General features: G+C 47.3%; 1 protein-coding gene across 1 annotated transcript in view; it reads right to left on the bottom strand.

The window, feature by feature from the left end:
* GPC4 (glypican 4) overlaps positions 1–23,728 on the bottom strand; it is a gene marked incomplete at its 5' end in the record, with an annotated part of 64,398 nt that overhangs the window by 6,431 nt on the left and 34,239 nt on the right. Inside the window, 2 exon segments of the mRNA XM_080624897.1 lie at positions 4,700–4,865; positions 15,606–15,997. Coding sequence (XP_080481023.1) covers positions 4,700–4,865; positions 15,606–15,997 — 558 coding nt within the window.

Here is a 23,728-nt window from a genome sequence, read left to right as displayed (position 1 = left end):
GCTCTGCCTTAGTGCCCAAGTCAGGTTAAACTACACTAAAAAAAGCCATAAACTGAGAACAAATAGACAATTAAGCTACTTTTGCATTTAAAATAGTAATGGTAATAATGGTAATGATGATAATAATAATGATAATAATAATAATTGTTGTTAATATTATTCAAAACCCCACAAACTGCAGATACCTTCCTAGCCTGTAAATCCACTTTTTAAAGACAACCCAACTCAATATTGTCAAGATTTGCTGGCTGTTGCTTAAAGGTCTATCAGTCGATCAACCCCATCCTAAACCCCAAGGTGCTTAGGAGGAGCAGGAGCCCGCAGGAAGCCTCCTCATCCTGCAGGCACACACCACCAGCATCAATGACAGAGCTGCTGCAGGGCATGCCTAGAATTCAGCCATCAGGGACTACAAACAGGTCTGAACTAAATGCATTAAAAAGAAAGGGGGGGGGGGAGGGAGGGAAAGAAGGTAATAACAAATGAAACAAAGAGTCTTAAGACTGTATTGTGGTGGGCTCCAATAAAGTGATGCTTCAAATCTCTGAGTAATGACTGCTAGCATGAATATACCATTGTGCCGGAGGGGAGAAAAATGCTTTTGATGTGCTACCAAATGGAGACTTTTTGTAAACAAGTGGAGCACAACTTAAATGTGTTCATCATTGTCAATGCTTTTGGGGGTTTTCACGCGCATAAAGAACATCCCGGCCCGGCTTGGAGGAAGCTGCTCATTTCAAATAAAGATATTATGAGGAGGCAGAGAATAAAACACACAAAATGCAGAGTTTCAACCGACACAGGAAAACCCGACCCAAAAATCATTCCATTTTGTCACTACTTCATTCTCTGAGTGGCCAGGAAAGGCCGCAGATCAATAAAGTGTTTGTGAAAGCCTGAAAGGAAACATAAACCCCAATTCTTCTGGCTGTTTGGCATCTTTGTAAACTTTGAGCCGGGCAGGCCATCCACAAGACCATGGGAATGTAGAGCGAATTGGGCCCTTTGTTAGCAGGGGTGCCATGGCGTTCCATGTATCACAGCCCAGGAATGCAGCCTCCGCTTTGACTGCCCATAGAGAAAATGCATTCGGCCTCCAGCAGAGCTGCCAAAGCTGCCGGGGAAAGATAAGGAGAGTAATAATTGGAGCGGGGATTGATACTGGCAAGGAGGGCTAAAGGAAATAAACTTCCATTAGAAAGAAAGGAGGGGAAAAAAAAAGGGAAAGGGGGGGCTCCACCTCATCCACAGCTTTGATTTTGGAAGCATCCTGCAAGCTCCTACCTCCCACCAGGAGCTGGCTGGTGTCCCCACCACAGCCATGGTAAGCAGTGATTCCCCCCAGCAGCCATGTCTGACATTCATAAGGTTGGCTGGGGCTCAGGATAACGCTGGCATCGCAGCACACAAGAGGGGAGGCAGGCTGCAGCAACACCAGAAACTCACCTCCCAGAGTGATTTTCCCATTGCTGGGAGAGAGGCGTTGATTACAAATATCAATGATTTTTCTGGTGCAAAATAATTGGTATTTATAAGCCATAGTGAGGTGCTTCACAAAAACGAAAGTCTGGCAGAGTGAAAAATGTACCCAGGTCATTTATTACAAACGCACAGCATGACAAAGAGTGTTTCCTCCCTGTGATGGGGAGATGGAAGTGGATTTGGGGAGGGACCCCCCCTCCCTCCAACCCACACCACCCCTTAAAGACCCTTTTCCTTCTGCATACATTTGTCCTTGCTACTGGCATTGAGACAATCCTTGGCAACAAAGCACCTCGCTCTCATGAAGGCAAGCAATTCTTTTGCATTGTGCCCCCAATAATCAGAAACCCACATCTTCAGCCTCACTGTCTGACTTGAGGAACAAAAGGCAGTTTTCAGTCTTAACCCCAAGATCTGATTTAAAAGGGGAGGGAAGGAGGGGGAAGACCTTGACCATTCATTAACACCAATCTTTTCTTAAAGGGGAAAAAAATGCTTTGCACACAAAGTCGCACTCCCGATATGTATATATAGAGCCTGAATTTGACATCTCCGAGCAGAATAAACCTTGGGGGGGAGGGGGGGAAATATATTTAAGAATAAAAATGATGAAAAGGCACTGGAGATTAACACTGTTCATTCAGGAGAGCTCCAACCCCTGCAACAGCTTGTTTGAAACAAAGTATACCCCTGTCTAATTGGGGTAATTGTGTCAGGAATAGAGGGCGAAATAATTCAAACAGCTAAATGGGAGAAAAGAGCACAATTCCCTCATTATTTCCTACAGCATAACTTTAAATGGCACTTTCCCGAGGTAAGGAATTAAAAGTCTTCTTGTCCCAAAAAACTCCACAAACTTTACATCCGAGTTTGGAAAAGCTTCACGTAAATGACTCACGTACAGACCCACTAACACACACATGAGCATTTCATACACACGTGCACCCATTCATACGTTCTTGCAGCATGTGTTCCAAGTTCTCCCATTTAACTATCTTTAAATTATGTTGCTATATTCAAAAGCTGGTTTTGACGCACAATAAATCATTGCCATCATTTAGCACTTAATCCCACCGAGCCCATGCAGGTGGAGTGCGGTTTTCTTTCTTGTGGGGTGGGTTTTGAGGGGCAATTTGGGGGTTGTTTTATTTATTGATTCATTTAAACCCTCCAGCCCCTACACACAGGATATGTGCGACACGTGCCTTGCCCCAAACACCTGATCTATTCCATTTTCCTTGCTCAAGTGGCAAATTGAGACAGAACCCAAAATCTGGACCACAACCAGGACCTGGTCAGTCATTCAACTAAAGATAACGCAGCTTAAGTTTCTGGTGTACTGCAAGAATCAACCCAGAGTGCAAGAACCAAGCAGATACTGCCAATAAATGTAACGAAGCTTAATACCACACTTAAGTAATGAATAGGCAAGAATTCCCATGGGGAATTCCTCCCTTGGGGAGGAAGCCCTGCTAGAAGAAAGCTTTGCTTCCAACCTGGAATCACAGTTATCCATATTGTCTTGTTTAATAATCTTAATTATTGTATGCAGTCGCTGATCAGTCTCATGTGACAGGGCTCGCTGCCTTCCCCCGAGGTTCATTTTTAGCTGCATACCACCTACAGCAATTAGCTGTTTGTGCTTTTGTCTGGTTTCTGGCATTATGCCCTTCCCTTTCATGGGATTCCTCTTTTCTACTTGGACTAGATGTCTGCAAGTCTCCTGGCTTTGAGCTATTTCAGCAACAATTGTAGCTGAAATGCTTAATATTCTCATGAGAAAGAGGGCTGGGAGGAAGGGAGGGGGGTGTCAGCATCCCAGAGAATGACTTGGAAACCCAACTTAGTGTCACGTTTAACTCCCTACATGGAATGCACAGGCAAAAAAGGCCTTCTGAAAATAATACCCTGCGCACATCCAGTTGGCACGGGCAAAGTGAAAAGCCAGCGTGCAAAACAAGCTCTAAGATTTAAATCTAGCCTGAAATGCCAATTGTCAGCAATTTCCCTTCTTTTTAATCTCACAGCTCAATGAAAGGGAAATCTTTTCTTTCTAACAGTCTCTTTTTGCCATGAGCGGGACGGGAAGAGTACCACAGCCTTGCCAGTAGCAGCAGACACTTCACATGTGCACTGGATCACACAGTAACTGGAGTGAAGTGAGTGCTCCCAAAGGATGCCCGTTCACAGATAAATCAAGCCTCCTGGAAAAGGAACTCAAATGAAAACATTTAACATTATCTATTGCCTGTGCCCCAAGACGTGATGCATCATCGCTTCTTGACCCAAGGCAGAATTTAACATTTCAGTCTAGATTTCGTGTAACATCATTTCTAAGCACAGAATTAACAAAGAGGAGGAAGAAGATGGCGAAAGCACTCACACAGCATCACATAAACCAGCGTTCAGAAGGACGGTGGCCAAGCACCAATGAGCTGTTTAAAAACCAGATTCAGGCACACATCCCATTCAATGGTTTAATGTAAAACACAGGCCTACAGCTTTTCCCAAAGCTCCCCCCCGCTGGCGGGGAGACTCCAGGCTGCTGAGCAAGAAAACTGGCTTCAGGAAGGACAGCTGATGGTGACAGGAGCAGTATGGGAAAAACAGCTTGCACACAGGCTTGGCCAAGCAAGAAGAGATACTCCAATCCTACAAGCACTTGGCAGCTCCATCCGTCTAAAGCTTGCTGCAACAGAGATCACTGGCACAAGAGAAGTCTCATTTATTTAGGAATGATTCTATGTACTTGATTCTATGCACTTCTCCTTTAGATATGAGGAAAATAATATCCTAATATTATATCCTATATATCCTAATAAAGAAATTCTTCCCTGTGAGGGTGCTGAGGCGCTGGCAGAGGGTGCCCAGAGAAGCTGTGGCTGCCCCATCCCTGGCAGTGTTCAAGGCCAGGTTGGACACAGGGGCTTGGAGCAAGCTGCTCCAGTGGAAGGGGTCCCTGCCCGTGGCAGGGGTTGGAGCTGGAGGAGCTTTGAGGTCCCTTCCAACACAAACCAGGCTGGGATTCTAGAAAATGAACACGAACGGCAGAAGATGTGGAAGCAAAACACATACAGAGGTGTGGAAGGAAAAGATACCCATCACAGACACCTAAAAAACTCGCTATAGCTCAGCACAGCCACCCACAAAAGCCATTCAGGTGAGGGACATGGTATCAATACACACTCACATGAATTTCTAACCCATATTGCCTTACCCATAAAGATATTCCACTCAGCATCCAAGTCGCCTTGGTTGGCCAAGCAGCCTCTCATGACGTTAAAGCAGTAGTTGTAGCAGGGTTTCACCGACACCAGACCTCGGCAGTGCGGGCAGTACATCATTTTCAACAGTGCTCGTGTCCCCTGCGGCGTGGGGTTCACCTGTACAAGATGGAAAGGGGAAAGGAGAACAGAATTAGTCCGTAGTCACTACAGCAAAAAACCCCATGCATTTACCCCAGGTGGGCTGGAAGAGAGCTGTGCACAGCACATGCAATGGGGTCAGCCACCACCCTCCAATCAGAGCTCTCCATTACGTTGTCCAGAGATCTGGGGAGCAGATCTTGGCTTACGTCCTCGGGTGTACCTGCCACTTATGGGGCACAGCCAGTTCCCACCTCTGCAAAGCATTATCTGCTTTGCAGATACACTGCAATGCACCTTGTGTACTGTGGGACCTGTACAAGGACAGGCACTCCAAGGGGACACACAGTGCTCAAGGGAAGCAGTAAAACGTGACCAACCCAAAAGGCACGATGCAAGGCTGCATGATCCAAGATCTGCTGCAAACACACACCAAACACGACAATGCTGGGATTTCTTGGGGAGAAAGCAGGCGAGACGGGGTGCTTACCTCTATCCCTGCACCAAACCCACCCAGTGTGCCTGCTTCCTCCTGGGTGCTGAGGCTCGGCTCTGTCTGGACAATTGCCCAGCAGGGCTCTCCGGCAGAGAGACCAGCTCCTTTATCTTACATTCTGCTCCCTCAACACAGCATTTACATGACACATATCCAGGTTCACTTACACTCTGGACTCATCATGCTAAGTAACACCATTCCCCACACCCAACGGAGGTGGCAGCTAGAGCCAGCAGATGAGGACAAGCCGGGAGGACCCTCGAAGCCCATGTGCAATCGCTGGGTGTGCAAGCGGAGCTATCTGCAGCAGGAACGTCACCCCCCGAGCCCTCCACAGGGCTATTTTCCAATGTGACTCATGGTCATTCATGTTTGATTCACTCTCTGGCCCAGCTTCAAAACGTTCATTGAAACCATTTCCATCCAGCCAGTCTGAGGAGCATTAGCTCCAGCATCACGTACCAGTGCCGGCCACGTGGTGGGTCCGTCTAAAGCACCGAAAAGAGAGAAGCTCCCCAAAGAGCAAGTTTAAGTGTTAATTAGTCACACATGAAATGGAAAATTAAGATGCAATCAGAGATACACCGATAAAATAGAAGCGGTCTCTGGTGTTAAAAGCAATGTGCTCAAGACTTCTTGTAAGGCATTTATGGAGAGCGCCATTAATAGGTTATGATCCAAGACTGTGCTGAAGGAGGAGACACACACACAGCCCTAAGGAAGAGAGAAGTTATTCAATACAAACAGATGGAGATGTGGATGGTCTCCACATCTCATCTGCTGGAGGACTGGAAATCAGCTTCATGGCAGAGGACAACAGGACTGAATGGCACAAAAGGAGACTCAATGTAGAAAGCTATTTGTGGTGATGGTGGAGTCTGACTCAGATGCTTCAGAGCATATATATATGCGCATATATATATATATGTGTATCTCTGTGTGTGTATATATATATATAAAAAAATATATTTGGAAGGCGCAGCAGGAGCAGGAGCCCCAGCAGAAAGCTCCCTATTGGGGCAGGGTAGCTTTAAAGCTGAGCTTAGTTCAAACACTGGGAAGAGCTCAAGCAACAGAAATCAGCTAAATCAGATGATTTATAGTTGGAAAACTGAAAACAGACAAATGTAAAGATATCATCTGCCATCCAGATGGTGCAGCCCTTGCGTAACAAAAAAGTTGCAGGGAGAAGAGGGAACCAAATAACATATTCCACCCAGACACAGAGCTCTGAAGGATGCCCCAGTTTAGTAGCTTAGACGTTTCTCTGATAAAAATCCCTTCCTCTATCACTTGGTGGAAGGTGCCAGGACCTCCAACACCTAGTCCTTATGGCTATGAGCAGATCCCAGCTATTCTAGCACTGCTGCTCCACATCCCCTTTGGGAAGGAAGTTAGGAAAATGGTGATAGCACGAGCAGGTGCCAGAGCAGTTTGAAATGGGACAAGGAACAGGAGACTTCCCCAACCCTATCATGGAAAGCTGCAGCCCTATGGAAAGCAATTGCTGCACAGCAGTGACCCGGGAGGACCCTTCCCAGCTTAGGTTCCAAGCTCGCCCCATCAGTGCTGAGCGGCTGCAATTCTGCTGCATCCCCCCAGCTTTGATATTTCATAGGGGTTGATCTCTGTGAATCCCAACAGATGCAGTGGAAACTGAAGCCACTTTCCCACATTCCACAGCGGACAACATGGGATGGTCACTCGGACCCTGGATGATTTTAAAAGCAAATGGGTTTTGGCTTCCTTCCCCACACAGGTTTGTGCCTCTGCTGCCCTACACAGAGTTGAGTACAGAGTGATGGCAGAAGACAAACCCCAGCCAGCAGTGACCAAACCGAGCACTAACTACTGATGGATGTAACCCACAGGGAAGCTGTTTGCAATAGTTGCAGGTGAACAGGAAGACAAAAGGGAAATCCATCAGTGCAGCTCTGGCATTTGATAGTGTCAGGAAGCAACAGGAAGGTGCAAGGCAAGACCACCTCCAAGAGAGAGTTTTGGGGAAGATTAAGAGCAATTACACCTCATTACAATAGTGATAAATGCTTCACTGCTGCGTATCACTGCAATGAGAACCCTAGCCCTGGCAAGCGGCCCAGACCCGGTCCGGAGCAGCTCTGGATCTGTCAGTGGGATGTGCCATATGCTGCACTGGCAATTCTTCACAAGCTTTTCATGTTCCCTCTGCCACACCAGGTGCAAGCTCTTAACACACCATTGTGTGTAACAGTAAACCCAGATACGCTTTGTTCTGGGGTTGTGTTTATCTTGGAAAGCAACTCGAGTTCATTCAAACTCTACTCTAGAATGACCCTCAAAACCAAATAATCTCCTTTCTAATAAAGCAGAGTCCCAAAGAAAGCTTTATTTGCTGAAGAGGATTTACCCTGGTAGATCTGAGCCCAGGTAGTACTACACTGCAGTGCACAGACCCTGTAAAACCTTCTAATAGGAGTAAATGCACTCCAACCCCTTCCTTTTATCTTCGGAACTTTATCTGCTTTGCCTGGCGTTCCACGCCGCTGCAGCAATCCATCACCCTGTGGTTTCATCATGTAAATTACAATTTGTCCAGATCTCTATGCTTTGTCAAACGTGAAGATTAAAAGCTGCTAACAGATGTGTTCTGGCACCAACCTTCACATTCGTATCAAACTTGCTCCTTAAAAATACAGATCTGCACACAATCCACAAGACTTAAGTGAAAAGTAAACAATTCTGGGCTTGATTCAAATGTTTCACGTCGTATTTATTGAGATAGTCCCTGTCCTGGTCTCAGCTAGGATAGTTAATTCTCTTCCTAATAACTGGTGCAGTGCTGTGCTTTGGCTCTAGTCTGGGAATGATGCTGGTAACACACTGATGGTTTAGTTCTTGCTTGGTAGCACTCACCCTGGTCAAGGACTGTTCAGTCTCTCGTGCTCTGCCGGTGAGGGGAGGCACAAGAAGCCGGCAGGGAGCAGAGACAGGACACCTGAGCCACACTATCCAAAGGGATTCTCCATACCACAGCACATCATGCCTAGATATAAACTGGGGGGAGTTACCTGGAAAGGACCAATTGCTGCACGGGTCAGGCCATGTATCGGTCAGCAGGCGCTGAGCAACTGGACTGGGCATCACTGCTGGTCAGTCTTTGTTTTCCCTTTCTCCTTTTAGTTTTACATTCTCTCCCCTTGTTATTTCCCCTTATCATTATTAGTAGTAGTAGTATCATATTGTACTCTAGTTGTTAAACTGTTCTTATCTCAGCCTCCTGGTTTTACATTCCATTGCGTTTAAACCACAACACGCCCACAGCTTACACTGACTGGTGACGGTACAAGCATGTTCTTTGAAAAATAAGATGCTCTTGGTACAGTAAAATCTGGGGTTTGTTGGTACCTTGTCACACCCATCCCACACCAAGGTCTCACACAGGGGAAATGCTTTGCCTTGCATCCTTAGCCTTTTCCAGCTCCTTGGCAATTGCATCTGGATTCATGTATCTGGTAGAAACTCCACCATTAACATACACAGCTATCAACTGAAATGCCTTGCAACAGCCTACCAGAAAGCCACCAGAACTCAAAGTAAACCTATCTTTGCAAGTTCAGACAAGCAATTGGTTTCTTTTTCTCCTCTTCCTAAGGCAAGGAATAGCTGAGGAAGGATGACAGAGCTCCAACCACGGATGGTCCTGCAGGAAGCTCCCACCAGCCGCCAGACAGCCAGAGCCACATTCTGTTCCCTCACTCTACCCTCAAGTTAACATTAAGAATGTTAATAACAACATTTAGAAACCTGTCAGCTTTAATAACTATTTATAACACCACTGATAGCTCAGGCTTGCTTATTTTCCCAGCTCGCACAACAGCAGCGTTGCCATGCCAGCAGCACAGCCACCAAGACCCATAAAAATCCAGTGATTTGAAAACAAATTGTGAGGAAATTACTTCTGATTTATACTGTTTCCTTTGCAAAAATAAATACGTAAATGAAAATCAGGGCAATACTGGATAAGGAAGACCAAAGGGATGACTTCTCAGTGACATGGATTTCCTGACTCCCGAAGCTAACTCCAAAGCTGACTAAAGGGGCTGTGGGATGCTCCAGGTGAGCCGCCCATTTAGACAAGTGTCATCCATTTCTGGGACCAACACAACCTTCCGTACATCACTTCTTCCTTCCCTCAGTGTTGTGCAAGAGCATCATCTTGGCACACGCTGGACCAGACGCTCGGCTCGCTGTGAAGCAGATCATCACTTGGGAGGCTCTTGGTTTGCTTCCCCACCCCAAATATTCCAATGAAAGTGTTTTGGAATTAACTATGCCTTTAACCAATTTTCTGGCCCAGTGCTAACACATGAATAATTCCAAAAGCATCTGGTTCAACCACACATTTGGGCCTCCAAAGCCTTGCACAAAGGAGCATATTAAGGAAGGGATTTTGGGAACTGTGCAGCTCTGTGCCTCGGTATTCACTGATGGTAACGTCTGCTGCAGCTTTGTCTTGCGCAAGGAGTAGTTCAAGAGTACATTTATGCCCCGTTTCCTACTTACACCTTGTTTCCCCACATGATGTGACACTGCAAGAGGAATAGCAGAGCTCCTAAGAATCACACCACCAGTCGCTCAACCTGCTCAGTTGTAATATTAATGTGTCAAAAGGGGAGCAAGTCTTGCTTGTCTTCCCAATCAGCACCCGCAGCCCACGTGGGACAGAGGGACCTCGGGGTGCCAAGTCAGCATCTCCTGCTCTGTGTCCCCAGGACCAAAGTGCCTTTCACACAAAGCTTGTTCTCCAGCACCTGCCTCTCCCTGACCCAGACACCCTGCAGATACCCAGGAGCATTGTTTGCTTTAATGAGCAAACCAGGGAGAACATTTATCTTGGCAGCTACACCCAAAAACTTCCTTAGTTATCCCTTCACGTTGCTCTCAAAATCAGCAGCAGAACCACAGAGTGGGGGAGAGGCAAGGAAAGGAAAAAACACCCAAACGACAGAAAAAAGGAGAAACCAAATGGAAAACCAACCAAACAGAAAAAAACCTACCCAAAAAACAGTGGACTGAAACACTCCTGCATGATGCCATCAGCTCCAATCCACAGCCGCATCCAGGCGCGCTCTCAGCCCCTTAAACCCTGCTTAAGCATGCTTTGAAGGCTATGCCTAGCGCAGACCCTCAGATGGCTGGAGCTGAGGCAGATGCAGCCACATTCTTGGCAGGTCTTCTCAGGGTCATCTTTGATGTGGAGAAGTGCTTGGTATTGTTTTCTGCATTGATGTTTGCCCTTGGCATATGGAAGGCGATGTCCTTGTGCAGAGCAGCCCCTCAATCTGGCCCCATGGCTCGTAACTTGCTGCCCCGACAGCACTGCTTCTTTGGAGGTCCTTCTGCAACACTAAAAGGGCTCCTCCTGGCTGTTTCTCAGCTGCCAATGAAGCAGCAGCATCTGCCCCCCTGGCTCCTCTCTACACATTCAAGCAACACATTTCATTTCTCTCACTTCCCCAGGAGGGTTTGCTCTTGCTCAGAGGCTGCCCAGCGTCACTGGGTATAGAAATAGGAACTTCTTCCCGGAGAAAGGATTAAGGTCACATTCCCTTTAAGCCAAACCAAGGACAAAAACCACACAACGGGAGATTGGACCTTTGCTGTCTGACTAAACTTTTAGATACTCAAATGGTGCTGACAAGGGGCATAACTTTTACTCTAATGGGATCTCTGTGTCTTAACATTTTTTATCCTACAGGCCTTAACTCTTATTCATTCATGGGTTTGTTACTTTTAGCATCACTTCACCCCATCCCTGGCAGTGTTCAAGGCCAGGTTGGATGGGGCTTGGAGCAAGCTGCTCCAGTGGAAGGTGTCCCTGCCCATGGCAGGTGTTGGAACTGGATGAGCTTTAAGGTCCCTTCCAACACAAACCACTCTATGATTCTCCCAAGCTAATGTCTGGTCCACATTGAGCATCCATGCCAAAAAGGGCTCAGGAGATGCAGCTCACACAGTAGTAGTAGGGGAGCTCACACAGGTCAGTGGTAGGTTGGTTTATGCAGGCTTAGAGCTTCAAGTTGTTCTCCATGGACAGATGCTTCATTAGAGATGAGGTAGCCCAGATCAAAAGGAGTTAAGGCTCCGGGCTTTCGCTCCAGCTCTGGGAATGCTGTGGGAAGGCAATCACCAGTGTCCCCTCCGCAATTCTCTTCCATAAACGGTTTGAAGAAAACTCCCTACTTGGCTGCTATCATCACACTTCATTAGGGGAGAAATGCTGATACGAAGGAAGCTGAGCCTTCTCCAGCCCCCGTGAACAAACATCCCTGCAGCTTCCTCTAGGCTGCCGGTCTCCTGAGGATGCCAAAGGGGGGTAGGTGTATTTCTCATAGAAGCTGTGCTCCCAGCAGTTCCTCAACCCATCAGACACAAGGGCAGGAGGAAAACGTGGTGAAAGAACCCCAAAACAACAGTTCATCAGCATAAATCTCCTGGGGGGGGGCTGCAGAAAACTCTCACCACTGCTGCGACTGCAGGAGGTCCCATCTGCAGGTCCCCATCTGCAACACTATGGAGAGATGGCAGCACAAACACAGGGATTCGATGTCTGGTGCCTTCATCTTTCATGTGCCTCTGCTGTTGATCTCATCACGCAGGGCAAGCAGGGTCCTCCAGACCCTACAGAACACTGTCAGGAGCTCAGTCCTTGACTTCACCACCTTCTTCTCCCCCCATAACAGGGATCTCCATCCTGTGCCTATAATTGAGGGCACTTTGCCCTCAAAGGTGTCATGACCCTCGACCAGGCGGTGGATTTAATCGCATGTAAGTAATTATGGGAACATCTCTGCAGCTTGAGAACTGCCCAGTTGCTGGTTCTCATCCTTTCTTCGGTCACTCTGGGCTCTGGCCTGTATCTGCTCCTTTTTCCCCACCCTGGCTGGGCCAGGAAATGTCACTGCTGGCAGCAATTTAACCCGGCTGATTTCAGTGCTTGTCAAGGGCTAAGTAGCAAGCGAGCAATTAGGGGATGGGCAGATTTCCGTCTCCCCAAGGCAGGGGCAGCAAGGTCAGAGAAAGCACCAGGCATCAGCAGGCGATGGAGGGAAAGGCTGGAGGCCCCCAGCCCCTTGCAGCCCACCTCAGATGCAGGACACATCTCTAGCAGGCACAAACAGTGCCCTGGGATTTCTTCTCAGACCTGCTGTTCAGGATGGAACTGGAGGATTTTGTACCTTTTGGGTCCAAAGGAGAGAATTTGAGAGGTGAACACTCGAGCATCAAAAACTGCGTGGTTTTCAGACACAGTCTGAAACAAATCTGTGCTTTCTCTCAGAACCCAATGGCTCTCTCTCCGATGCGTTCTTGGGCAGCAGCACACGGCTTCTGAGCCATCCAAGGCTGAACTCAAAGTTCTTTTCTGTCATCCTGGTTCAGAAATCAAGCACACTTGCAGCTTTTCAATACTCGCACTCCTTTTCCCCCTTAGCTCCCAAACTCACAATACCTTTCTAAACGCATCTCCCAAGCAAAGATGTAAAAGCACGTAGGATCATTAAAAAGCCATCAAGGCTGTTCTACTGTAAAGTGCTCTTCGCTCTCCTGATAGCACCCCAGGAAAGTAAGGAGCAGCAGCTGGGCCTTGCAGTAGTTTGGATTTCTCCTCCTGAGGATTTTCAATTAAGCATTTTTAACTTGTTTGTTACAAAATGCACTAAAAACAAAACTCATTTGCCTCACTTTGGACACTTTTTCATCAAGAAGAACAGAAGATTTATCCCTCAAGTTAATCCCTGGTAGAAGCAGCCATTCCACTACAAGTCCCGACTAAAAATAATAAGGAAGCAAAGTCAGTAGAGTCATTATACAGAGCTCAGCAAAGCCTGGCTGATCTATATGCAATGTGGGAAGCCCCAAGACACAACCGCAAAGCGGCAGGCATAAAACCAGCAGCTTTTAAACTCGCATATAGAGTTTCCCATTGTATCCTGCAGAAACGTGATGTTAGATTTCCACTGAATGAGATTAAAACTCTACAGAAGAGATTATTATTCCTTCAAGTGCTGCAACCAAAGCTTATTCAGCAGCAGGGACTTCGGCTACTGCTTGGAAAAGTCAATCTGTTGCAGGATTTCCAGTGCAACTTGTGAAAGTGAAGTGGGAAGCGCAGGAACAGTGACTGTCCACGACACGTGAGCTATTTTGGCAGCTGAGCGGGTCTCTGGGTAGCTTTCCCCACTCGAGCAATTAATTCTAGGGTTGAAAGCAACTCTGTACTCAAGGATCTTCAAAGGGAAAGAGAAATCACGACACCACCTCAGCTCCACGACTCTGATTCGTAACAGATGCGGGGACCGAAGCCCTCGTGGTTCCGTGTCAAGTCTGGAGACGTTTTGATGAATTCTGAGCAGATGGAGCATAAACACGATCCCTCACCCATGCACATTCACTGCCTATCAAGTGATTGCACATCCCCTAAAACCTCGCTGGGGCTTAACACAGACTTCCCACTCGAATACTTCATCCACATCCGGCAGCGAAAACCCCAATCCCTGACCACAGCATCTGCCACAGAGCCAGAAACAGGAGCCACCAAAGCTGAAACCCCAACCAACAGGTCTTGGCCAGTGACCTGGCATGGAGACATCACACTTGGCCTCACTCAGCACCGTCCCTCCCTCCCACATCTTCCCATCGCAGGATGGTGTCCCTGAGGCTGAAGGATTTTATGGTCCCATCAGAGGGACCCCTGTGTCACCCATGGAGCTCCACAGCACCCATTCTCAACCAGGGGCACGTATACATGTCTCACCCAAGAGCCAGCACTATCAGATGGGTAGTCAACGTGTCCAGGGATCTGGCACCGCTAATGTGCAACTTGCTCCTGGAGCCTGGATATGGCAGTTCTGTCCTTGCTAATATCCTCTGCCCTATCACACGCATGCAGGCTTATCACAGGCTGGCTTTTCTCATTTTTCAAGAAGAATTAAAATGGAAGCAGACTTTTTTCCCTTTCCAGAAAGACAGTATTTTAACATTATCCCTGCAAGTCAAAGCAATTGCAGTGGTTATCCCTCAGTGATGCTTCTTTTGCTGCCTCCAAAACTGCAGTCTGCTTCTAAGAACACCTGAACTCCTTTCTCTTCTGGTTTGCCTTCCCTTTTTCCCCTTTCCTGGCGCCGAGGGTGATTCAAACTACTGCCTGCTCTTTCAGCCTGGTGGTTTATTACTCCGTAAGCAGGTAGAGAGGAAGTAAACCGCTCTCTACCCAATTCAATGATTGTACCAAATCTTCCGGAGCCCACAGGAAATTAGCTGGGTTTGTTCAAAGGAAATCACAAATATTTGTTATCTTGCACAATCACTTTAAGGGATTATTGACTACACCTGCTCCTTAGGCTAAAATTAAAGACAGATCTTATATCAAAAGAAAACGTCACCCTATTTAAACCACTCCAAAGTGGTTTCTAAGAACAGGGAGGTAAACATACAAGTGAGCAACACACCACAGCTGTTTGATTCCCCCCAAACGACTTGACCATAAAAGTCTGGGGTCTAACTTGTGCTGCATGTGTGGAACCAAGTACAACTGGCTCCTGCCTTGTGCATGTGACTCTGGCTCACTGTTATCATAAAAGCACTGTTTGCTCTCCCCATGCCTGGGAGCAAGGAGCAAATAACCAGCTGCTCCATAATAGATGCCCATAGCATCCATGACTCACTGTAATTTGAAGGCAATATTAAGAAGACGATAGGGCCACTACACAAGTAAACATGGTTATTTCCATTGCAGCAGGCATTTAATTTCCTGCTTACTGCTGTTCCCTAGACAGGAGGACAGCATCAAGCTGGGGAACTTTCCAGCTGCCAGGCTGCAGCACTGCATGGTGGTGTCCCCAGAATGTGAATCTACCATGTGAGACTGTAGTGTTAGAACAAGTGATAATGGGTTTAAACTTAAAGAGGGGAAGTTCAAGTTAGATATAAGGAAGAATTGGAGGTTGGATGAACCTGGAAGAACTGCCAGGTTGGATGGAGCTTGGGCGACATGGTCTAGTGTGAGGCATCCGTGCCCATGGCAGGGGGTTGGAACTGGACGATCTTAAGGTCCTTTCCAACCTAAACCATTCTATGATTCTATGGACACCCTACATCAATGGACTTTGGTCCTACCTGCACTCAACTACCACCAACACCTTTAGGTACCTAATGAGGACAACAGGGAAAGACGCTACCCATCACCTAGGACACAGGAATAACCACAACACATTGCTCACCGCGGACACTTTGCTCACGACGTCCCTCGCGACGGCGAGGCCCTGCGCGAAGGTGCGGGCAGCCACGAACGCTCGCGTCACTTGTAGCTTGAGCTTCCGGGGCACGTCCCCGAAGGGCTTCAGCTGCTCCGTGTACTTGCTGACGCACTCGAGGTACTCATCCGTGAAGTGGTACTGGGGGTTCACCAGCCGGAACATGCGCTCCAGCAAGCGCGCCCAGAACTCGTTGAGCATCTCCTCCAGGTTGACGTTGCCGCCGACGTAGTACCGCTTCAGCTCCACAAACAGGTCCTTGAACAGCTCCGAGTTCTGCATGTACAAGCGGCCGTACGTCCGCACGAACATGTCGTTCAGGGACTTCTCTGCGTTCTCGAGGAGCTCCTTGAAGAACTCTAGAAGAGGAAGAGAAGATCTGGTGACCAGGAGTGTTGGCACACTGCTACAACCACTGCTGAGCTGGGAAACTCACCACAACGAGACCATCGCCCGTGTGAAATGGAAGGGTAACGGGCTCCCTAAAAAACTTCACACCTTTTCTAGATCTCAACATTTAGGGTTACTCTTCCTAAACCAACCCCTCAACCTCTCTCCAGACTGAAAGACTCACAAGAGTGAAACCTCTTGTGATGCAAATCTGAATCCCATCCCAAAAGTCAGGAGCTTTAAGGCACCTTCAACCCAAATCATTCCATGATTCTGCGATTACCACAAACCCTTTGCCGTGGAGATTTGGTGTAGATGAGTTAAACTAAACTAAATTAAACTAAACTAAATAAAATAAAATAGAATAAGATAAAATAAAATAAAAAAAACTTAAAATAAGTTAAAATACAATAAAATAAAATAAAATTAAAAAATAAGTTAAAATAAGTTAAAGTAAAATAAAGATAAAATAAAATAAAAAATAATATAAGTTAAAATAATAAAATAAAACTAAATAAAACAAAACCAGGGAAGAGTCCATTAAGCCAAATACCTTTGGGCCATTTTGGAACAAAACTCCACACTCCATGGCCTTGGGAAGGAGCTATGTGTGGGTGCCACCAGGACAAACCCTCACGTGCCGGTGGTGCTACCGCCTGCTTGTTCCAGGTCCGTGGAGACACCGGCACCCCAGGGCATGGGCATGGCCCCCACCACCACGCACGGCACCGGCAAGGAAGTGTATTATTTCATGCATGCCACCAGCAATTGAGGATTGCGACCTCTGCTTCTCTGTGACTCATTGTCACTAAATATTTTTTATTAAAACATGCCTCTGTGGGGTTTTTTAATCCTCAAAGGAGCCACGTTTAGAGCCAGAAGTTGTTAGAAGGAGGGGGTCGGGGAGGGCTATTTTGGCCCGGTGTGAATTTAAACCTTGTTCAAACGTATTAAAAGTATGCTGAAGTTCAGCTTTTCGTCTTCAAAGCGCTCCAGTACAAACAAAGCCTAACGCAGAAAACATTTTCTGGAAAAACTGAAACATTCCTGGAGTTCCTGACCGGCAGAGTCATGGGGCTCGGGGCTCAGGGCCCGACATGGCTGTATATAATGCAGCCTCTTAGGAGCACAAGAGAAATGATCCAGGGAAGAAGAGATTGATTTCAAACACCCAACACGTCCTCTGTCCAATATCAGCAGGAACCTCCACTTTGGTTCCCATGACTGGCATTTCCTCTGCAGGAAGGTTTTTTTCCGTGGAGTTTATACTATAGAGATTAGCTTGGTGTATATTAATTTCTAATTCACTTCATCATTTTGAAGGCTCACTTCCTTCCTTTGCTCAGAGCTTTTCGGATCACCAAATCAGTTGTTTATTTAAATAGACATTTTTGCCCAGCACAAGAGCTGGCAGATGCATCAGCAAACTCTTCAGAAAGAATTAAGATCTTGAAATTCTACTGATGGGAAATCTATTAGATAGCTCCAACTACTGGTCTGAAGGAACCCAAATGCACTGTTTTAAGTCAGGAAGGTCACCTCAAGTAATATACCCATATTATCATAATCAATTTAGTCTCTTGCCCAAACTCACTTATTGGTTATACTCCAAAATGGAAGTCGAATAAACTGAACCCGGGCTTTAGAGCACTTGGTCTCTTAGCAATTTTTTCACGTGGGTTAGAATCAGGTATGTTCATTAATTACCCTGAAAATAAAATACAACCTAATTAGCAGCAAACACCTTTATTCACCTTCCCCAAAAGGAAGGTAAAGGAAATGAAAACTTCCCCCCAAAACCAGCCACCTCTAAAGCCCCAACACAACACTGCGGAAGGAGGCACCAGGTAGGTAAGAAGCCATCACCTCTGGCTCGAGCAGCAGCCAGCGCTTCCATAGGCAGGAAACACCCATTTCCAAGTGCCCCTTTCCAGATCAGGAGAGAAGGAGGACAGAGGAGGCTGCGTGTCTGCAGCACAGAGGCAGCACCCACCCTCCTGCCCCATGAGGCTTCCCACCACCAGCACATGCCTGCATCCCAGACCGTGCCAGATAGGATGCCCTGGTGCCAGTGGCTTGGCACATAGATGGCCTTGCTGGCACATCGAGGTTCCTGGGGCATGGATGAGGTTGGGAATGTGGGAAGAAGGAATACCCAGCACAGCTCTGGGAATGGGGGGCCGCAGGATGAACCCAGCAGCGGGACACTCACAGCAATATCTTCCTCCACGCAATGCACAGCATTTCACTTGGTCAGCAGCACAGATTAAACGATAAATATAGATCTGCTTTACTCTAGCTGTTGGCATACTCTAAGTGTGCATCCTCAGCTTCTGTCTCCCTGTCAAGAAATCAGCTTGGGCACAGAAGGAACACCAAGCTTTTCTCTGTGCAAACCAAGAGCATAGATTTCTGCAATGAAGAGAAAAAAGCCAAAAAGTCCTTTTTATGACTTAAATGCTAATCTGACTAGTAACTCCCTCAATCTAATTAGATATTAGTTCTCCACAGAAACAAGCTGATCAGCAAACACCAACATAACCCAGCATTAACCTTGCCAAGACAAGAAGAAAAATGGCAGGTTCCTCTCTTAAGTCTTGACTGTTTGCTGGGTAAAATAAATGACCACCTTTTATTTGTATTAGAAGTTGACTTGTTCTCAAACAAAGCAAACACACAAAAGCCTCAGTTGCTTATTTTACAGCACTGTAAAAGCACGTTTTACAGCTGTGTTGCAAGCAATCTGTACTCATTAAATTATCACTCTGACAGGCTTCCTGTGAAAAGCTGTCAAACGCAAACATTTCTCACAGATGACAAACCATAGTTTCCTGGTGCTCTCCGAGATGCTGCTATCTGGAGGGATGGCAGGCTCTCCTTGCCCTCCGGTTATCTTGTTTAAACTCCCAGAACAAGGGCTGGCCCCTCTGTGGGCAAACACACCACTGGGAAAGGCTTCCCAAACCAACCCATAGGAGCAGCACATGGCTTGAAGGTCTCCCTGATTCTCCTAAGTGAGTGCAGAGCGTGGAGAGATGTTTGGGGTACACGGAGCGGAGGGACCACAGAGCAGGTGCTGGGGTAACGTGGCTCAGCCAGCTCTGGTCCAGTCTGACACAGGAGCAAGTTCACATTGTTCAGCTTCAACCCATCCCACCTAAGCCTTGCGGATGCAAAGTCATCTTATGCCTTGTGGTGATGCTCAGGAGGATGAGTGCAGGGGAGAGAGTACCAGAGCCACAAAACCTTTCCTAACACTAAGAAAAAAGACCACTGCAAAATAAATCCTGTGGATGCTATGGTCTTTGATGTTCAAAGGAAGATGACATTTCCAAAGCAATTAACTTTCAGAGATAGAAAAGGCAGGAATCTACAGTGAGGCAATCTATAGCTGTGGGCCCTGTTTATTCTTCCAACAGGTTTGATTTCAGGGTAGAATTTCAATGCCCAGCACTGAAGGGGCTGCCCAAGGAAGTTGGGGCTGCTCCATCCCTGGCAGTGTTCAAGGCCAGGTTGGACACAGGGGCTTGGAGCAACCTGCTCCAGTGGAAGGTGTCCCTGCCCGTGGCAGGGGTTGGAGCTGGAGGAGCTTTAAGGTCCCTTCCAACACAAACCAGGCTGGGATTCTGTATCATGAAACTGTAAGACTGGATGTGACATTGTATTCCTGCAGTAAGAGTTCTGGAAAAACCAAACCAAACAACAACAAAACAACTTCCATAAAAGAGCACAGTGGGAAACATAACTGTAGTTACTTGGCAATTTCCTCTTTTTCCAGGTAATAAGTTGTACTACCTGTTTACAGCTTAAGGGCAGAGCAGCCCTGCCAGTAACCCAGTGCAGGAGAGCACCGCACCTCCCCGAGGTGCTTCCACATGACATCAGCATCCACTGCCAGAATAACTCAAAACACTCTTTCTTCCATACTGTGGATACACAAGCTACTTACACACAACTACTCCACCCACTGCAAGGCACAGGGCAAATCCCACCTCCAGACAACACATCCACTCCCTTCCACTTCTGTACCCAGTACTTTTTTATATTGGATCCAAAGGTCTCATCTGAAAATAGCATCCAAGTAAGAAGGGATGCAACGTTTTCCCATTGATAACGTTTTCAGGTACCTTAAGAGTGGGGTTATCATACAAGAGGGCTTTTGATGAGGAGAGCCTGCTGCTGGAAGGCACAGTTCTACCTCCATCAAAGGCAGCTCCTGGAAATTAGATGACCACATCGAGGGGCACAGTCACCTTCATTAAAAGGCAGGTTTGGCATTTCCCTATGCATGCTGGTGACAAAGGAAGAAGCAGCAAAACCGCCTGGCCTGAGCTGCCTCCTGCCACCACCGGCTGTCCCTCAGCTGTCCCTCGGCAGGACCACAGCCCTCATGTCCTTTACCCCTCCAGCCAAGCCCCAGGCTGGATCCACAGCTAACCACCATAGGACGCACAGTTTTGCCTTGCATTTCCTGATCTTCAGGAATGCTCCACAGGACCCCGCTTGCTCCTCTTCAGCAACTGCAAAGAGACAAACCCCAAGCGACCCAGGGCTCAGCACCAAAAAAACCCACTTCATAGCGCAGAGGAAACCTTAACTGAGGTGGGGAAAAGGCAGAGCCTTACCCAAGACTCCCAAAGGGTCTTACTCAGCCAGGCTGTTGAGCCAGTGCACTCTCTACAGAGGCCCATCCGCTGGCCATGTTTGGATGTGCTGGTGCCCCTCCAAAAGGAGACCAGGTCCACCATGCACCCTTCTGCTCCCCAAAGCCACTGGATAAGCTACATTTCCCATGCACCAGGTCTGCTTAATTTAGAACGGAGTTTTCAACCGGCCTTATTCTGCTTGAGGTTTCCAAAGTAACTACATAGACACCAGGTAAATGTGCGATTACCAAACACACCTTAAAACACAAAACCCAAGCTCAAGCACGAAGAGGGGCTTTTTAAAGACACAATTAATTAGTTTCAGCTAATTTGCCACCCAGCTTTTCAGGTATCCTCTTAATATGCTTTCCAGATTATGGGTCATTAAGGACTGTCTGTCTTACCAAAACCTTTAATTTGCTTGTCTGCATAGACAATTATGCTTTCTAGTGTGTACAGAACCCTGCCAGAGATTAATTACATTTTCTCATTAAATGGTTTTTTCATAGCACATCCACAACAGCAAATTCATGTTCCCAGACGAATGCTCTTGCCTGAGCCACAGCCCTGAAGGCACCATCCCAAAACCTGTGTAGATGAGGCCCTCAGTGATAGGGTTTAGTGGTGGTCTTGGCACCACTGAGGTAATGGTTGGACTTGATGATCTGAAAGGTCTTTTCCAACCCAGTTGATTCTATGATCCCAGCGCCTTCGCTGTGTGGATGCAAACTCCACCCTGCAGCTGGCTCCTACCATGCGGAGCAAAACCCAATCCAGACAGATAAAAGGGATGTGGAGGGAAGGAGACAGATGTTTCACAGCTCTTCTCACCTCAAAGGTGAAGCCACCCGGAGCCGTGCCACTGACTCCAAAGGAAAAGTGTGCCTCATTATTTTGAATATGCCTTCATTTCCTCTATTGCATATACTGCATTTGTAATTCCCACCAGGGAAAAACAAACCATGGCTTAACAACCTTCTTCCGGAAGCGTTGAGAAACCCATGCATACGCAGTGTTAACACATTTATTGAATATGAACTCAGGAAGGGCAGGGCGAATCCACAAGCTGTTTCTCTGTCCTGTTTTCAAACATGTGTTAGCACTTACTGACATGGGAAGAACTCATCCACACAGTTTGAAGAAGTACAGGCTTAAATCATGCCAGTGTCGCAGCAACAGCCCCAACATGTGAACTCCACAGAGAGGTGGGAGGGAAAACAGCATCTCTCCAGACTTTGCCTGATCAGTGAAAGGTTTCAAGACAATAACAACCATTGGGCTGCAGCCTCATAGGAGGAAACATCCCAACCACTAAAAAACAGGATTTCTAGAACTTGTTGTTTCTGGAGGGCCCAAGACTATAATAATCTTCATCTGCACACTGAGGTTGGCAGGACCCCAAAAGAGCAGGGCAGAAGATAACACACAGAGCGAGATCATCACCATCACACTGAGACCAAGCTCATGAGAAGAGTAAGAACCAACGAAAGGGGAGGGGAAAACAGTGCGGAGTTTGCTGTCTGTGGTTCAAGAAGCAGCACATTGCATGCTGTTGCACATAGCAGGCATTCCACAAATTAGGAAAGCGGTGACAACAGAAATGCCCTTGGTCCCCTCCTGGTCCATCCCGCATCCCACATAGCGGGATGAGCCGACTTCGCAGCCTCCTCATCTCTGTTTCCAGGCACCATCACTACTCACACATCCTGTTCTGGGTCAGCTATAGTGGGTTTCTCCAGCAGGTTCATCATTCCCAGCTCTTCCATACTCCTCCTCACAACCACTACTCAACTTCCCCAATGCACCTCCCCTGCTGCTGCTTCTTTTCCCTCTGTTTGCTCGCTTGCGCCTCCACTCCCCCATGTCTGATTTTCACTGCACCCATTCCTCCATCTCAACTGACTTTTCAAACACATGGATTGTCCCTCAGCTGCTTTAGCCTGCTGACCTGCATCCATAACACACCAAATTCCCACCCTAAACAGCGAACATCACCTGCAAAACCTGAAAGTGAGTCCCTTCAGGTTGCCTCCTGCATATCCCCAATTCAGAGGAGCTTTCTGGGACACTCAGTAAGACATTTCACACATATGTATTTCTCCAAGCCTCCCTTCCTACTGCTGTTGAAGAGCTTGAGGAGAACCTGTGCTCCTGAACAGTGGGGCTTCCTTGCTCCCGTTTCCTCAGTTCCCCTCATCCCCTCACATTCGCACAGAGAGCTCCTGTAGCTAGGGCCACCTCTCTTATTTGTACATCCAGCATGCAAACAGCCAAACGCTAAGACATTACAGTGCATTTAACACTAACGCAATCACTCCAGCTCTGCACTGGTGGGTTATCACCAAGCCTACTGCAAGAGCCCAAACCACCGCCAACTCAAAAGGCATCATCCAGGGGATCCCAGGACTACACAAGCAATCCCAGCTTGCACACAGGCTGCATATAGAGGCAGCTCCTATGTGCAGGGAAGAGGAAGAGAGAGTTAATTTTAAACAGACAAACAATGGCTCATTGACTGGTTGACAGCAATTAGTAACCAGATAGCACCAAGCACGTTTCCTGTAGCCGTGTGTAAAGCAAGCTGCCCTCACCGCTGCTTTTGGAACAAAATAACCCAAAAGAGCAGTTGACCAGTGATCTGAACAGCTTGGACCTGAGACGGCAGAACACTGATCCCTCCAAGCCCATACACAAAGTGGGTTTGCCCACTGCTGAAGTCTTTGCCCAGTTACAAAATCTAGACTTTGGTTTCCTTCATCCCCCTCCCAAACCTACAGGGCAGGAGCCCCCCCCCATCCTCCTTTGAGATCTCCTCCTCCTGAGATAACCTGACCTCAGGATCTTCCCGCATCTTCCAAACCAGCAGCCTGCTCCCCACCACTGTTGCATAAGCATCACCCTTCTCAACGAACAGGGCTAAAACTCACAGTGGTTTATGAACCTCCTTAAAAACCTCCAGATGGAGAGGAGCCACTTAAACGAAAACAAAGAATAGACAAACTTCCAGGCGCAGACAGCAGACAATGTGCTTCATTATTGCTGCAGAGAGTGGGA

This window comes from Psittacula echo (assembly GCF_963264785.1).
Source record: "Psittacula echo genome assembly, chromosome: 8".
Classification (NCBI taxonomy): Eukaryota; Metazoa; Chordata; class Aves; order Psittaciformes; family Psittacidae; genus Psittacula; species Psittacula echo.
This window is presented reverse-complemented; position numbering and strand designations above follow the sequence as displayed.